Consider the following 18247-nt stretch of genomic DNA (forward strand, 5'->3'; position numbering starts at 1 on the left):
GCAGCTAGAACAACTGTTCGACTCTGCCCACACTCTGTGTCATGCAGCAGACCCCCGCCATCCTTGCACATGTTCACTGCTTTGGCCCTTTGGCTCATGTGCATCTCCAGACTCACGACCCGTCCGTGAGTGACTGGCAGAGCCAGGGGCTGGTGGATGCACAGGCTCCCCAATCTGTCTCAGGCCAATGTGTGTAAGCGTGGTCTCCCCCGAAAGGCGCTCCTTGTGGGAGATCAAATCTTCACTTCCTTCCAGCCCCCAAGTTATCTGCTGAGGTGCTCTGGTCCTGCCAGGTTCTCCGAAACACTTTTTAGCGAACTGACCACCAAGCAGCAATCGTGAAACACCCCTGACATGACTTGGTCTGGAGAGAAATACTGAAACTCTTACAACTGGATGCAGAAGAACATGAAATCGACGTATCCTTACTTATTCTGGACACAATGAAAACGCACCCCTCCCCATCTCTACGTTGGAATGGAAAAACCCCAATTCCAACAGAATTTGGTTAACACAGTACAGAGAAACTAACTCCTTATAAACTGGGGGAGGTTTGAGGGAGGTGTGTTAAGAGCAGAGCCCTGAGGACAGGCATCGTCACACGCGGGGCGGGTGCTCCTGCGGTCTCCAGGGAGGCCCGCAGGGAGGACAAAGGCCCGAGCCCTCGGCCCGTCCACACTGACATCTGTGGCGTGGAAGAATAAAGTGGTCAGGAAATGGACATCTCGGAGGAAGTGTGGCGCCTGGGCGACATGCCCTCGCCGAGGGCTGGGACCAGGGAGAGAAGGGGGGTAGGGGCTCACCTTGCAGACCCTCGCTACCCGTGGGATCATCAGCTTGAAGATGAACTCGTACTCCACAGACACCTCCGTGAAGAAGAAGTAGACCTTGTCGTCCTCGCCGTCCCCGCCCTCCGGGCTCTCTCCTATCACGTCAGCAAACACGAAGCTGGGCTCTGCAGGGAACAGACGCTCTGGTTATGCCTGTGCACACCGAGGGCCCGGGCACCCCTTATCGAGGACGTGGGAGGGTGCCCATGCCATACCCCAAACAAACGCCAGGGCCCAGGAATGATGACGGTGCCCATCTTGCCCTCCTTGGCCTAAGGAGATGCCCGAGATGGGGGTTCTGAAGCACAGCCTCCTGGTCCAGCCCAACAACTGAGGGCTGGGCCTGGCAGTTGGGAGGCCCCCAACTAGGGGCCCCAGGGAGCTAGATCCCACCATAGCCCGGAGACCCACTGGAAGATACGCATTTGCCAGTTTAAACAGCACGTGCCTAAAGAGACAAACTGCTGACCACCAGATCCAGGTGCCCCAAGGCTCTGGCTGGCTGGCCGATGCCCACGAGAAAAGTCCCCTGTGAGCATCTGTGAGCCATCTGGACCGTGAATCCAACATGGACACATGCTGTCCAGAGATAATGGTATAATATCACATGCTGATGTAACGAGCCTGAGCTCGCCGTCCTGAGCCTCCCAGATCCGTTTTCAAGAAGGGGTAAAGGCAGGCTTGAAACAGCGCTCTCTTAGCAGAGAAGAAAGCAAAGAAGCCCGTGGATGCTGGCTGTGGAGCCCCCAGCAGTTCCAGAAGCATCCCTACTGCACCGGGGCTGACATGAGCCCCGGGACACAGGAGGGTGAGCCGCAGATGCCCTCCTGTGAGGCTGGGAGCCGGCAAAAGGAGAACTCGAGTGAGGGCTCTGCCGGCGAGGAAGCCACCCCGAGCAGAAACACACCTTCCATGACGCCACCTGCTTCTTACCGTTAAGCCAAGGAATCGCATACTCCGTTCTCAGAGGACTGTGGGAAGAATTTCGGGAGATGATGGGTTCGCTTCCCAAAAAGTTATACGACGTCCCAGAATAAAGCTCTCCATCTTCAGGCGGAAAGAGGAAAAGGGAATCAACACTAGTGCCGGGGACAGACGCTCAGCACCACATTCTCCTCCCAAGCTAACACAAGTCCTCCCAGGAAACGGAGAGACTATCGCCCTGCTTCTGGGAGCATGTTTCTGCTTCCTGAGTCTTCTGTTTTGTTTCTTTGACATGGGTAATTTTAGGCTCCATGTTAAACTGTTAGGGGCAATGAGTAACACACGCAAGTAACTCCTGCATCCAGTAAAATAACAAACACAACAGTGGGTGCACACAAGGCTCCTGGCCTGCTCGCCTTGGGTGTACAAGGCCGTTCCAAGGCAGGTCGTGGCTCAGTCACAAACGTCCCTCAAACGGGAGCATTAACTCAATGTGACCGAGTGATCCAGATAATCTGCACAAATGACAGAATTCAAAAGCTTATATCAGCGGGTCTGTGGAGAGGCTCCCGTACCTTCTGTGAGGATACTGAATATGGGAACGAAGCAGAGGGAGACCACTGTGGAGGAGGAGGAACGGGACCTCCTGGGGGTCCAGCAGAGCTAAGCCAGGGACAGACTCTGAGAGCAGGACTCACCAACCATGACGGACGTGTAGCTTTGTGCTGGGTCGAAGGGACACCTTCCTTTGCCATCTTCATTTTTGCCCAGAAATTTAAAGGATGTTAAGTTCTATAATTCAATGAAGAGAAAGAGCACCATAAAATGTCTGAACTTCTGTAGTCATAATATATCTTTGTGGGACCATTTAATTTACAGACTCACTCTTCTGGGGGAACAGAGGAGAGAGCACATGCACAGTCTACCACCTGGTCCCAGGTCTGGACGCTGGTGCCTTGGCACCCTCTGACACCCTCGAGAGCGCCTCCAGATCTTGGAGCCTCAGTTGACTCTCCTATAGGACGGAGACGGCAATGCCGATGGCTCTCGGGTCGTAGAACAGCCAGGGCGAACCAAACACAGGATGTGCTCCGGAAGGAACTGGAAGGCCACGTGCAGAACTTTAATATCAACAAAGATGCCTTCAAAGCAGCGGGGGACCAGGCTATCCAATAAACAGATAACAGGAAAAAAGGAGCAGAATCTCCACCTCATTCCACCCATCGAAACACACTCCAGGTGGATCGATGATTTAAATATTAAAAACGGAACCGTGCTGCACTAACAGAAAGTATGGGTGACAATTTCAGTCTTGGGATAATCTCTCCTCACCTGACAAGACAGCCCAAAGCCAAGTAAGGGAAAAAATGGACAGATCCAGTACACAAAGCACTGGGAAGCGGTTGTCCACAGAAGAATGAGACAGAGATCGACAGTGACAAAGTGGGGGAAATGCCTGCAAAATGACAGATGAGGCATTTCCATCCCTGAATATACAAGAAGCTTGTACAAATGAGTAATAAAGCATTTCCAGGAGGAAAACGGTCAAAGCACAGCAAGTTAGAGAAGAAGAAACCCATCCGGCAGCACAGACAAGAAAGGATGCCTGAGCTGCCGGCAACCCAGGAAGCACAAGGCAATGAAAGTGCGGTACCATTTTCCACCTGAAAGCCTGGCGAAGCTTAAGAAGATGGACACCCAGACTGCGACGGGTGGATGAGTAGCCCTGCTGTCTGTCAGAGCGAGGGAAACACGTCACAGACAGAGCAGAGAGGGCTCAGGGGCGTGGGAAAGATGCAGTTACATTTCTAACAGGCTGGTGGAAACAATATACAGACTTTTCACCTCTTAGGTTAAGGAGGTGTGAACTGGGGTGACAGTGCACCCCACTTGATGTGATTCACTGATTGCATTTCAAGAGGATGTTTGGGGAAATCTGAACAGGGACTGGAGGTTAGATGACATTAGAAAATTATTGTGTATCTCCTTAGATATAATGACAAACCCGGCATTATTGTAGGAAAATGTCATTATTCTGAGGCATGTGACAGCATTTAGGGGTCATAGGCGTGCTCATACCTGTGCACACATACGATGCTCCCAACCATGCAATCTGTGTGGTTAGAACACATGTGTGTGATCACCTTTTCTGTCGGCTTGAAATTTTTTTTAAATATTGGGAAAAAATATAGGTCTAGATTTAAATGAAACATATGATTCCCTTACCTCAACAACTGACATATCTATGGAATTTAAGTTTCAATTCCATACCTTAAGCTTCTAACTAGAGTTTAGCCAGGAAATCCCTTCACGTGCAAAATGTTTCTAATATGACTAATGTGACCTAAGGAAAAAGAAACTAAGTCTGTCTATGAGGACTGAAGATCTCAACACGTATACGCACCCCCTACCCGGATCCCAACCTCTGCCGCCAGAGTCTGTGGACACAGACAGCCCGGCAGACCCACCCTATGTATGGACCCCACCCCAGGGGTCTGTGTGCAGATACAAGGTTTTTGAAGCAGGTCCTTACTTCGCCCATACTTTGTCCTGTCATGTATCTCCGACTCAAGCTTGGAAAACATTTTTTTAATTCCAATGAATTTAGGGTTGAAGCAAACTAAGCTTGCCACTTTAGCATACTTCACACTTGACAGTTACTCACTAAATAGGGACAAACACTAGAAAATGTGCTTCGTTATCGATCCTCAAGTGCATTTAAAACACTCCTCCCTCTTTGTGGTTGTTATAAATGGCTCATCAGATTATCTGAAAAAAAAGAGTATCTCCCAGAGAGATGCTGCTATCTAATCCGCTCTCTCCTTCCGGCTCCCCGTCAGCAAGGGAATCAGGAGTGGTGGGAGGGCGGTGTAAGAGTGGGGGGCCCTCTCCAAAGGACCCTACTGACAACTGACAAGGCTCAAGGAGAGTCAAGGACATGACGCAGGTGACGGAGACATGGGTCCTGCTTCTAAAACTGCTCAGCAAACTGGCATTGTGTTGTCACTCCTCAGAGGGAAGAATTCCAGAACTGCCTATCAGTGGGCAACTTGTACCCCAACAGCCAACACTGAAGGTGGTGGCCCAAGACCAGAGCAGCAGACACCGTCCTAGTGAGCCCGGGCTGCCATGACGACCACAGACAGGGGTTGGGGGAGCTGCAACCACACATGTTCCTGCCTCATGGTTCTGGGGGCTGGAAGCCCGAGATCAGGGTGTCAGCACGGCTGGTTCCCGGTGAGGAACCTCTTCTTGGCTTGCGGACAGCCACTTTCTTGCTGTGACCTCACATGACAGAGGGAGAGAGCTCGAGAGCTCTGGTGTCTCTTCCTCTTCTTATAAGGCCATCATCCTATCAGGACCCCACCTTCATGACCTCGTTTAACCTTAATTACCTCCTCACGGGCTGCATCTCCAAATACCATCACATTTGGAGAATTAGGGCTTCAACATATGGATTTTGGGGAGACACAAACATTTAGTCCGTAACATATATGAACCAAGAACAAGGGATCCAAGAGCAGAAGTCCTGAGTTTTCCACTTGACCAGGGCCCATGTCATAGCCAGGGCTCCCTCACAAAATACAAAACGTGACAAGGAGAAACAGGCAAGATGCTGGATCAGGGCACATTGATGCTTCCTCTCTGTCAACACTGGCCTTCCCAGAAGGTCCCCCCCACTGCCAGCTCTGCACTATGGGCCAGCGGTCCTGTAAGTCCTGCACCCGGTCATGCCCTCAGTCATGGTGGTTTACAGACAGGAAGGCTTAGAGGAGGCCGGGGAGTGGGCGGAGGCCTTCTGAGGAGCCATGGGCCACCCCCATCCCCACACAGCTGGCAGGAGAAAATCCTCCCAGACTGCAGAGTGGAGACCACTGGCCGCTGCCTCGAGCCCCACGCTGCTTTAACGGCTGACCAGGGGACCTGCGCGGCCTTACCAGGTGGTCACAGGCTGGCTGGAACGCGTTGGTCCCGCACACGTAAAGGGCACTGGCGCTGAGGGGCTGCAGCACTCGGATGTAGTTAAGGCATTCTGTCTACAAGGAAGAGAAACGCACGGGTCAGCCACCGCGCAGGTTCCACCGGACGCCCTCCGCCATCCCAACTGTCCAGCCTGCTGGCTTTACAGCATGAACCAGCCAAGCACACGCCCGACAGCAGCTCCTCACGGCTCACTGATGACCAACCCGACGGTGAATTCACTGCCACCCTTCCACCTCGGGCCTCAGGTGCCATCCGTCTGCACAGGCCAGCCCCGCCCTGCCTGGCACGGTGGGAGCAGGAGACCCGGCTCCACCCCTGCACAAACCTACATCTGCAGCTGGCCGGAGTGCTTCTGTCTCTGCAGAGCCCACAGGCCGCTGTCAAGTGCCAAACAGATTTCACCTCAGTCACTGATTTATACTCAGCAAAGATGTATCAGCCAAAAAGCAATGAAAGCTGACCTCAAACCTTACTGGACACCCGGCACAGGGAAACACGCATTTACTTCTCACTGAACACACAAACCATTCATTGTGTTGGCAGGCCCGAGGGGGTGTGTGCTGTGCAGAGTTCCCTCCACCCTCCCTATCTCTGGGGGACCCCACCCTCGACGCCCCAGTGTGTGCAACTGGAAGCAGTGCTTCTCAGGAGAGGGGTGTGTCCGGCCCGCCTAGCTCAGGGGAGAGGCAGGACTAATGAGGGGCGCCGAGCCCCGCTCCACATCAGAAAGGCCCCGCAGGAAAACCAGATGCCACTGAAGAACCCACCCACTATTTTAGGCTGAAATGTACTTGGATTATATGTGCTAGCATCTGAAATTATCTCCACTCGGGAAAGGTTTTTTTTTTTTTTTGCCGTAATTGTTTTGAAGCTGGTTGGAAGTAATTCATCGTCCCTGAAAGAACTGGGAGGGACCCTTGTCCGCTGTATGGCCTCCACATGGGGCCGGCCAAAGTGCCTGTTCTAATTTAGCTCTAAGACAACTCCCTGCGACACCTGTTATTACACTGCGATGCCTGCATTTTCCCTCATTGCGGATTTAGTGACTTTGGTGAAAGTGTTTCGTACTTTGCTAAAAAAGTTTAGCCAGAAAATTTTTTCTGTTTTTGTTTTTTAATTTTAATTGCTTTGAAATTAGCCAACGACTACAGAAATTGACTATAACTCAGCTGTCTTAACCAACTACCAAGGAAGATGGGGTGCTTATACTCCAAGATTCCGACATCGGCCCAGCACCAGTTAGGGGCAGGGCGGCCCAAGTGGGTGGCAGCCATAACCCAGAGCTCTGGAGGGAGATGGGACACTCAGCCCAGCGCTTCCCGGATGGCCACCACACTGAGATGCCCAGTATCTCCTAGAGAAGGAGCAGAATCTCAAGGCACAGATGCCGCCAACAATCCAGAAACCCCTCCAGGCCACTGGGGCTCAGGGAGGGCAGGAACCCTGCACCGTACACCTTCAGGCCAGCAGGCACCAGACATCCTTTTCTGTAGTCAAAGTTTCAGGCCATTTGAATAAATTCAATTCGGATAAACTTTAAAGTACTTTTCTAAAGCCTAGTGTGTCTGGCACTTGCACTGAGAGCCCCAGGCTCACCACTTGGGAACAGGGAGGTAACCTGCAGGATGAGTCGCGATGACGTCCTGAGGGCGGGGCAACCTGCCTGGGCTGCGCCACAGAGTTCTGGGCGTTCGGGAGAGTCAAACAAGTAAGACAGGCCTGGGTGGGCTCTGAAGCTTGCAAAAGAAATTACCTGTTTTGATTTCCCCTTTTCCGCGCATTTTGCTTTTTTATCTTCCGAGACCTTCCAATATGCCTGTGAGGAAAAACCAGAGTCCATTTCAGTGCATGTTCCCCCTTTAAAAGGAGATACTGGTATAAAAAACATGCAGTTTACAAAGCACATGGTGGTGTTTAGAGCACAGGTATTTCCCGGGACATTAACATCTCAGACTGCAAAGCGAGGCTCAGAGAGCAGACGCTGGGACCCGTGAGCAACGGCGCTTCGTGAAAGTTCTGTGATCCGCATGCTGCAGCCAGGGGGCCTGGAAGGTGGCTCCCAGATGACTGCGATTTGCTGAAGAAACCTGCAAAAACTAAATGACTGAAAGTGGGGAGGATTCAATTATTTATCAAAAGAATAAACTGCAGGCATTTTCTTTTCTTTTTTTTCCTTTTGGTCGCACTGCACGGCATGTGGGATCTTAGTTCCCCGACTAGGGATCGAACCCGCGCCCCCTGCGGTGGAAGCGCAGAATCCTAACCACTGCACGGCCAGGGAAGTCCCTAAACTGCAGGCATTTTCAAACATCAAGTGGGTTTTCTCATCCCTTCAAAACTGATTCTCGAGTCTAGTAAAACGTCTTGACGTTTACTTTATCAGTGGAACAGCAGGGTTATGATGCTTTAAATTTTATGTGACGGCAGCAGGTGAAAGTGATGAAGCCACGGGGCTCCCTCAGGTCAGGTGTCTTCCCGCTGAGATGTGAACTCCTGCTCCCTCCACACCAGGTGGACGAGTCAGGCTGGCAGATGCCTCAGCGCCCCACCCTCCAGAGGAAGGGCAGCAACAGCGCGGCATCACAGAAGGCTCCCACGCTCCTGCCTCACTGTCCCCAAGATGCCCCATCTGCCCGTGTGATATTCCAGCACTGATGCCAGAATATAATATATCTCCTCCCGGAGAATCAAAGCTGGCCGTCGGGCACTCAGAGGTCAGGAAGCACATGGTGCTTCTCCACGGCAGTGAAGTGAATCCCTTAGCAATGTGATTTCAGAGAAATGGAAGTCCTAATCAGGACACATGAAAGCAGAACAAAGTCCCATTTCAAATAGCAACTTCCTTTAGAAATTAAAATGTAGACAATTTCATCATTATCCACAGGCAATGCATAAGGACACGGGAACATGAACTCTGACAGGCCCTTGATCACGGGCGTTTTCACTGAAGTTTGGCTGTAGTCCTTTCACTTTTTTTTCCTCTTTTACGTCTACGGAGCCTAGAGCCTCTCGGTTACCCACAGTGATGGCATTAACAGAGCAACGGGGGCTCTGACTGAGCACCTGCAGGTCGGCACAAGCACGCGGTGGAACCACGATGTTCCCAAGACGAGATTCTGAAAGGCAGTGTTAGCCCGAGTTACTGGAAAGGAGAGTAAGGCCCAGAGGAAGGGGATTCAACGAACACAGGGAGTAGGGGCTGAGCAGGGAAGGCCCTTAGCACCCCTCTGCTCTAAGTGCCTAGTGTTTCAAACACTTTATTTTCACAGGGTGATGACCAGAATCTCGTTTATGTGAAACAGAAATTAAGTACTATGCCTGACTCTGGAGATTAACACAAAATGAAACAAAAAAATAAGAGATCTGGGGCAGAAAAGGCACAAGGTGAGCATGGGCCGGCTTGATTCCAGAGAACCAGAAAATTACACCAACCACTAGGGTGGTGTCTAAGGATTCAGGAGCAGAGGAGAGGCTGCCAGAGGCCAGGAGGGGACAGTCCGAGCATTGGCTACAATGGCTTGAGGCACTTCAAACACGTTTAAATCCAGGAGTCATGGTCATACTAAAAAACCAAAAACAGTCCAAAAACCCACTGTCTCCCTTTGGGGAGAACTTACTCATTATTTGGAAAACTAGTAAATAAAGGCAAAGACTTCAAGCACTGATCCTGCCATGTCCAAAGGAACTGGCCTCGGGAGATGTGAATAGCTGGCAACGGGCATTTCCCCATCACAGACGATATTCCAGCTCACAGATGGAGAAGGAAAGGTAGAGGCGGGACGTCCCATTCTGCAATCCTTGACGTGCTCCAGACTGCGACGGTCAAGGGCCAGGAGGAGGACGCCCGCCTGGGTGGAGGGTCCGGCCTCTCACAGGAGCCAGACTGAGGCTGGGGGCCGGACAGGACTGCGAGTGGCTCTCCCAGCACGTAGACCCAGGGCGGCTCCCAGGAATGGAGACTCGACGACGGATAGAGTGCCTGGCCACACAGACGGCCTGAGTTCAACCTGATCAAACTGAATAGTCAAACATCATCTATGAGGGAGTCCGTGAAATTTGAACACTATTTGATGAAATTAATTTGGGGGATGCAATAACGATATTTTGGTTATTTTGAAAAAAGGAGTCCCTTCCTTTAGGAGATGCTCAGGGAAACATGTGCAGATGAAGAACGTGTGTTTGGGATTCACAAAGCCTCGCAGAGGGAGCAGAGGAGGAGGACATGGATGGGATGGGGGTGAACCCCCGGCCTGCAGGAGCCTCGACGGGTACAGGGTTCATCATATCACTCCCTCTGCTCCTGTGTGTGCCTGAGATTTTCCGTAATAAAATGTTCAAAAATCCAAGATAAAAAGAGGGTGATCCCTGGGTGAACTGCCAGCCTGGGGAGGACGGAGGCTGCCAGGGGAACACCCTGAGATGGGGCGTCTTGGACACAGGGCGGGAAAGGAGCTTCAGGATGACAGGCCCTCAGCCCTGCTGGGCAGGAAGGCTGCTCGCTAGACGCACAGGACGCCCGTGGGGCTGGCCACTGGGGTGAGCAGAGTCCACAGCCGAAAGCGGGCCCGACACCCCAGGGGCAGGCCGGTGTGTGGATCTGAGGAGAAAGCCCTGGAAAGGGTCTGTGGCCCAGACAGCAGGGGAGCGGGGAGCCCACACCATACCTCATGTTGCTTCTTGGAGATATTGTGTGCGTTCAAGGCAAACACGGCTTCCCGGGCGCCCACGTACAAGGTGTCCTTGTCCTCACTCAGCAGCAAGGCCGAGTAGTTGAAGATGCCCGGCTCGTGAAACTGCACCAGCTGCACCTCTGGGGAGGGCGGGGTGGGGGGAGACCGTATTAGGTATTTCTGAGCTTGGACACAGCCTGAGCATCTGGTCCCCTTTTAGTGCGCGGCTGTCTCACTAGGGCCATGCATGGGTCTGCTGCCACAGTGGACAGGCCCCAGCCGAGGCCAGAACTCAGGCACCTTTGGGCGGAGGCTGCCACCAAGTGTGAGGCCCCAGAGCCACTGTTCTCTCCCGGTGCTGTGGCCTGACTTCCCTTCCTGCTCCCTCCAGCCCAGCTGAGTTCCAAACCCGGCAGCGTGACCTCCTAGGAACATGACCTCCAGGCAGCGTGACCTCTTCGCAGTGTAACCTTGTGACCTCCCAGGAGACTGCAGGCCAGACACCTTAAACTGCTGACCACTGTGGTTCCCTCTCCCTCCCATCAAACTCTTGTCTATGTGCATTTAATCGTCCACAGATGAGGTTTATAAAGAATATAACTATTTAGCATTTTCTTATTCAGAAAAAAATCATTTACCTCAAAGCCTTTAAAAAAATCTATTTCAGCGATTACACCCCTTAACCCAAGCATTTTCCAAGGATAACCACCACAAACTTAAAAAGCAGAGAAACAAATGACTTTTTCACTTATTTGGTAATTGAATCAACAGCTATTTAGGAATATGAGGAATTTAAGGGTGAGCTATTTAGGAGTAATATAAATGTACTGACACTATTTCTTAAGGAGCTATTTCTTCTTTTGGACCATCCCAGCATCAATTTTAAACTTGGCTTTCCATCTATCACCAAGCTCTGATTTTATTGAAGCGTTAGGTGTTCACGCTTTCTGCTCTTCTAATTTTCCATTGTTGAAGAAAGATACACACAGGATAGAGACTCTCCCAGCACACACACTGCCTGGAATTCTGCACAAGACAGCTCAAGCCCGGCAAGCACACCTCGCTCAGGACCACTGAGCCTGAAAGACTGGAGCAGAGGTGTTCCTAAGACACAGCTCCCAAAAGAGGAAATAAACAAAAGAGAAACTAATAAATAGCAAATGAAAACAATTGGCCTGAAGCTCAGCTACACATAATTAAATATCCTCAAAATATTGATACTACTTGGTGTGGTTTGTGCCCAGGCAGTGTGCACCAAACGTCACCAGGCACAAGGAAGATAAACTTCCTTCCAGGGCCCCCCCTGATTTAGAAGCCAAATCAGCAGGCCAAGAACAAGCCCTGCGAGTGTTTCCAGTTATCAGACCATCTCCCCAGAAGCGGCGGTGCAGGCCGTCTGCCCACACGCAAGTGCCAGGAGGACAGACCCAGCAGAGCAAAGGGCACCCGTGCATCTCAACACCACGAGCAGGGAGCAGGGTGGCCATTCCCTTCAGATGCCACCAGCGCCTGACACGGTTCTGCCCTCACCTCTGTGCTCCCAGGTGATCCTAGGTATGGGTGCAAACGCCACCGCTGTCCCAAACACCACGGCGAGGGCGGTGAGCAGCCCCCCGACGGGGGCGCACATCCTCATCGGCTGGGGCCGCAGTGGGGACTTCGGCAGCAAATGCCCGCGGGCAGGCGAGCCCACGGTGGGTGTCAGGGCGGTCGCTGCTCAGAGCTGCAGGGCTAGGACCTGCAGCACAGCCTGGAGCTGGTGGGCGGCGCCAGCCCTGAGGCCCCGCATTGCTCAGCACGCTGGCTGAGGTCGAGCTGCTCTCACCACTGCAAATGTCAGAGGCCACCTGGTTCTTAAACAGCGTGCTTCTCCACGGCCTTCTGAAGAAATCCTGGAAGAAAGTGAAAAGGAAGGGTTACGAGTCAGGATGTGTCGTAATAACGCCTGCTTTCTGTTTGCTCAATATCCCCCCCACGGCTCTGCTCTCACCACATCCCCAGCCACGGACTCTGTCTGCTGAGGAGAAGAGAGTGGTGGGGACATAGAGGGCTTCCTGTGGGGACAGCCCCACACAGACACCGCATCCCAGACAGAGTTACAGGCGTCAGGGCTTCCTGGTCCTCAGGTAGGCCCGGAACGCAGGACAGACACAGGGACCCAGACCAGGGAGACAAGTGCCTGCCTGGCCGCCCAGCTTCCTCCCTGTGCGGGCGCTGCGTCCAGCTGGTAACGCACTGGGAAGGTAGGGAACGGAACCGGGGTTTCAGTTTCCCTCGGAGACTCTGGCTTCCCAATTCCTGTAATGCTCATCGAGGACGACAGCCAGAACTAAAGACTGGAGAGCTGTGCGGAGGCTGAAATGTGAGAGTACACACACAGACACACACACACACGCATATGTGCAAGCACACACGTATGCACGCATGCATACAGACACACACACATGCACGCACGCACGTCCTGGTCGTGCAGGAGTAGCTGACCTCCTGCAGGGGACAGGGCCACCCCGATGGCCTCGGCTCCTCCAGCCTCACCGTAAAAGTCTGCATGTCATGGAAACTGGTCATGGGCTCTGATCTGTCACCGAGAAGAAGCACCTCATGGAAAGAACAGGCCTGTGCTGAACAGAGAACCTGCGGGGCTGGGGGTCCTCAGATCTCCTGGCACCCACGCTCTGACGCTGCCCCACGACTGCCTGGAGTCCCGGCCTCCCGCCTGCTCAACCCCGTGCACCATCTGCAAGGGTCCCCGCGGGGAGCTGCAGGCAGCCCTCCTCCACATCAGTGGATTGGGGCAATAAGGGTCTGCCCCTGACCCAAGGCCCCACCAGGATCCCAGTGACACTGCGAGATGGACTTGTCCCCGCCTTCTCAGGGAGAGGTTAAACCGAAACGTCGGCCTGAACAGAGGCAGGACACTTGCCAACCACATCTGGGGAATACAGTTAAGCTACAGCAGAACCACTGCACTTTGCAGATGTGCTGCCCTGCGGGGCCCACAGGGAATGAATCCACAGGCACGCAACCTGCTCCTCAACTGAGTACCCTCTCCTGCAACACGGTGAAGCGGCTGCCGCCCGACACCCCTCTCCCCTCCCCCGGAGGCCCTGGGAGTCAGCCATCCTCACCTCCTCCTCTTCCTTCCACCCCCACCAAGCCAACCCCCCTCCAGGTCTACCAGGCCTACTGACACCCCCGGGCCCTCCCTCTCTAGGACCTTCCCCTGCCCCCACCACCACCGTCAGCATCCTGACCACCACCCCTCAGGACGCCCGAGGGACAGCCAGCTCCCTTGCTCCCTCCCCAGCCGTCCTCTCCCGGCTCCGTCTCCCTGGGAACCCCACAATTTGCCACAGGGCAGCACCTGTCCAGCCACCTGCCCTGCTGCTCTCTGACACATCAGGCCAAACCAAACCTCCCAGGAGGGTCTGGGGAGAAGGTCCGGCTTCCTGTTTACCTGGTTAAGTCGCTGCCTCCAGGGAGCTCTCCCTGCTCCTTCCTATTCTGCCTGGGAAGTCACCTCTCACACCCTGGTGTCCTTCTCTGGCCCCCAAAGCCTAGCAGGGAGCACGGCTCACCCTCCACAGTGCTCTGGGGCCTTTTTATTTTTATTTTATTTACTTTTTATGTGTATGTATGGGCCACTACCACTCCTGCTCCACTTCACAAAGGAAGGACTCATGGGGGACTTTCACGGTGAGTACTTGCCACTGGGGAGCTGCTGGGCAAGGGCCGGACACCAGGGGCCAAGCCTCACCTGCCCGCCCACCTTCCCTGCTCAGGCACCCACGCTTCACCTCCTCCTCCCAGCCCGAAGGCTGCCTGGCGGGGGCTCCCCATCCACCCAGCATCTGCCCTCCATCCCAACACGCCTGTTGGCCCGTGGACTCAGGGAGCACACTGAGTCCATCTTTTCCTCCAGGGACTGGCCCATCCTGGGTGGAGACTGGCACCTCTTTTTGACAAAGGGCCGGATGGGCATTATTTTCAGCTTTTTGATTCCTAGAGCCTCTGTCCCAGTCACTCGAGCCCAGCATGGTAGCTCAAAAGCAACCACAGATGACGTGTGAATGGATGAGCAGGGCCGTTTGCCAACATAACTATTTACAGGATGGGCACTGGGCTGCAGGCCAAGCCCTGCGCTGGGGGCCCAGGGGGACGGCCAGCCCAGACACCCGGTGGCAAAGGCACGATCCATGCTAAACACAACACCGGATGCACCAGGAGGCCGAGGAGGCCGGGAGGGGAAGAAGAGAGAGAGCTGCCTCATGGGGTAGCCGTGAGTGCTCACTCTCTGCAGAGCCAGCTCTTAGAGGCACCCACCGTGTGGGTCACCGTCACCCTCGGCCGGGGCCCTGGGTGGGGACTCTGCTCTCCTGCCCTTAGCAGGGAAGTGAAGTACAAGGTGGCTCCAGAAGCCCAGGCCAGGCGAGGTGTTCCCGATGTGACCCACTCAGCAAACAGCCCCAGAGTGTCCAGTGAACGCTAAATACACCGCAGAAATCCTACACAGCCGCAGGACGCCCAGGCCCTGGCGAGAGCTATTCACGTGGATGATGCTGCTGGCTCGGGGTGCACCAGACACCCGCCTAGCTCGCTCCCGGGTCCATTTCCGCCACTACCAGTCTAATCGAAGCCGTGCCCACCCCACCCATCCCCCACCCTGACCTCTCCACAGCCTCCCACCCCTTTACCCTGCTTCCGTTCTTGCCGCCTGGGGTAGAGATTGCTAGCTTCCTGTCCCAGCATCCACATCCCTTCATTCTCACTAACAGAATCTTGATTTTACCTAGGACGGCAGTGTGGCCAGCTAACCATGTCTCCCAGCTCCCCCGGTGGCAGTTCTGGCCAAAGAACTGTGGACAGAAGTTATTAGGTAGGAATTCCAGGAAAGCTCTCTAAAGGAGGCTGACTCAGCTAGTATTGGCATTTTTTTTTTTTTTTTGTCTTCAGCCTTTCCTCCTTTTGCTGCCTGGAACTCAAATTTGATGGCTGGAGCTCTGCCAGCCACCTTGTGAACATGAAGATAAGAGTCTCATTCTGAGAACAGCCAAGTGGAAATCCAGAAGAACTGGGGATCCTCACAACATACTGGAGACTTTACAACTGCTTTCTTCTGCCTACCTCTAGGCTTGATAATAAACTATTAATCTCTTTAAATTACTGTTTTTTCAGATCTTTGTTACCAGCAGTCAGATACAATTCCAAACAGATACAACCTCCCTGTAACACATTTACCAAACAGCAGGAGCAGCCAGAATAACGTTTTTAATGTAAATCAGAGCATATCATTTCCCTACGTGAAACATTTCTCACTCAGATTAAACCCAAGCACACAACCTTCTATCCAGCCTCTCCTGTTTCATGTTCCCTCCACCTTTCTGTCCCAGCCATTTCTGGACATGTGGACCCTGGCCCATCTGCAAGGACGTCTTCCCACTGCTTGGCAAAGCAATTCAGAACATTTCCAAATGTATCTGTACCAGAGATCACGTGCGTAAATCCCACGGCACAGTCTCATTAATTTACCAGAGAAGACTTTCTCTCTGTATAATTGATCAGTGACTGGCAGTGCCTCCCCAAAGCTTCTCTGCTCCAAGCTCCCAAACAGGTAAGGTTTCTAGGAATGCTCCAAATCAGGGCAGGGAGAAGCTCAGTGGCTGCCAGGGTCAGAGCTGAGTGAGGGGCAAACAGGCAGAGCTCAGAGGATTTCGACCACTCTGGAGTGAGATGTTGATGTGGAGGAGGGGACAAGATATATGGAAACTCTATGTACTTTCTGCTCAATGTCACTATGACTCTAAAACTGCTCTTAAATAGAAAGTTCATTTAAAAAAACCCACAACACACCAGCTCAGAGAGGTCTTTCCTGAGCACAAAAGGAGCATGTGTGAGGCCCTGTCCCAGTTTGCCCACAGCCTGGGGTGCCCTTCTGGCTGCGGGGCACAGATGTGAGGCCCACTGGGATGTTTCATTTCCCCTCAAACATCAGCATGGAGTCCGGTCTCTGTTGGAGGGAAACGGTTTGCAAGGATCCAACGGCAAGAACAAATTCCTACTTAGGTCGCTGATACAAGTCACTCCTCTGGGACATCCCATGACACACAATGTAACCAGGCTTAGAACCCAGATGTGGGAGATGGGAGAATCCCTCTTTGGAAACTGGTGCCCAGAACACAGAGATTTATCTCAACTCCCTCCTCATACCCAGTAAAATTCTGACACCCTAAAAGGACATAAACCCATACGGATAAAAATGGGGAGAGGGTGATAGCCCATGCAGATGTTAACAAACCTGGGAAACTAGAAAGAAAACAGAAGAGCAAAAGCAGTGGTGTACTGGCAAAGCTTAACAACTGGCTCTCCAAGGGGGCAGGGTGCCCTGCTTTGTAGTGTATGCTGACCCCTGGGGTGTAAATGCTGCTTTCAAGCTTCCAACATGATGTCACTGAACACAGAGATAGGACGACATGCACGCTAGCACACCAGGGCACCGTATTGCCACCACACAGATACAACAGGCACGTGGCCTCAAGAGCAGGTAATAGCACAGGAAGTAGTAAAATGCACAGGAAGCGGTGGGTTTTGAGTACGTTTACCTTCACTTGTATTTTTAATACAATTTATTTAAGTCCACATAATTTAGTGTTTGATAAATGGCTGTGTTCACTAGCACACCACTGCTAGTAATTAATTGCCGTTGGGGACAAACAGAGCTGAAACCGGAGCCTGTGAGAGGAGAAGTCACAAAGAAACCTGAGAAAATGAAAGCGACCTTAGAAATTAAAGTCTTGATTAAGGCAACAAAATGTTCAGCTGAAGGATTGGAAGATAAAATTGAGGAGGTTTCCTAATAGTTGAACAATGTGACAGAGATAAACACAGGGAGAGAAAAGAGAAGAAAGCTAGAAGATGGATTCAGGAGACCCATGTCTAACTGACAGGAGTTCCAGAAGAGCGTAAGAATACACGGAGTTATCAGAGAAATAACAACAAGAAAATGTCCAGAATAAAAAAACCCACAGGTTTATAGAATGGAAGAGCCCAGCAGTGCAATGAATGAAGAAAGACTGCAGTAGAGCCCTGGGAGGCAAAGGGGGAGATTCTGAAAGTTTCCAGAGAGAAAACGGGCTCCAGACAATGACCTCTCAAGAGCCACGCCAACAGCTAGGAGGCAGCACAATGCCTTTAAAGTCTCAAAGAAGGAGGATTGCTCGTGCAGACTCTCAAATCAAACCCAATTATCAATCATCTGAGTGTAGCACAGAAACATGTCCCAAGCATGAAAGTTCTTAGAACTTTTACCTCCCTTACATCCTTTCTCAGAAAGCTACTGAAGGACTCACGCCACCAAAACAAGGGAGCTGTTTCCCTGGTCTTCCTGAGAAGGAAGAAGAGCTGGGGGACAAGAGACAGGGTGTGCTCCATGGAGAAGGGGTGCAGGGAGCAGGAGACAGAGGCCCAGAGGGTGCAGGGGAGATCATGCATAGTTTCCGTGGGTTTGTGCACTGAAATATGAGGGTTACAGGTCTCGCAGAGCCTGAGGATGAGTTAGTAACACATTCATAGATAAAAAATGAAGCACACACACTCAAAATGAAGCAGTTACTAACCCCAGAGAAAGCAAAAGTGAAACTTGAAAGGAAATGTGATCAAAGCATACTTATTATGGCCCAGCTTTGAGCAATGCTGACATGGCACCAATAACAAAAACTGTGGAGCAACGTCACTGGGAGGGTGGGGGAGGTGTGAGGGAAGGAGGATGTCAGAGAACCCCAGTCCTCACCTTCCATGGTAACACAGGATCTACAATAGCAAATGCAGGAAATATCTGTACAA

General features: G+C 52.4%; 1 protein-coding gene across 9 annotated transcripts in view; it reads right to left on the reverse strand.

The window, feature by feature from the left end:
• Positions 1-18247, reverse strand: part of SEMA4D (semaphorin 4D) — a gene marked incomplete at its 3' end in the record, with an annotated part of 122311 nt that overhangs the window by 25184 nt on the left and 78880 nt on the right. For all 9 annotated transcript variants that reach the window (XM_082403378.1, XM_082403379.1, XM_082403371.1 and 6 more), the window contains 7 exons: positions 11939-12300; positions 10403-10548; positions 7492-7554; positions 5693-5791; positions 2453-2546; positions 1764-1877; positions 804-955 (listed from right to left, as the gene is read on the reverse strand). In XM_082403378.1, coding sequence (XP_082259504.1) covers positions 804-955; positions 1764-1877; positions 2453-2546; positions 5693-5791; positions 7492-7554; positions 10403-10548; positions 11939-12044 — 774 coding nt within the window. In that variant the 5' untranslated portion in view covers positions 12045-12300. The remainder of the gene's footprint in view (positions 1-803; positions 956-1763; positions 1878-2452; positions 2547-5692; positions 5792-7491; positions 7555-10402; positions 10549-11938; positions 12301-18247) is intronic.

The sequence above is a fragment of the Balaenoptera borealis genome (genome assembly GCF_965194805.1).
Source record: "Balaenoptera borealis genome assembly, chromosome: 8".
NCBI classification, from domain to species: domain Eukaryota; kingdom Metazoa; phylum Chordata; class Mammalia; order Artiodactyla; family Balaenopteridae; genus Balaenoptera; species Balaenoptera borealis.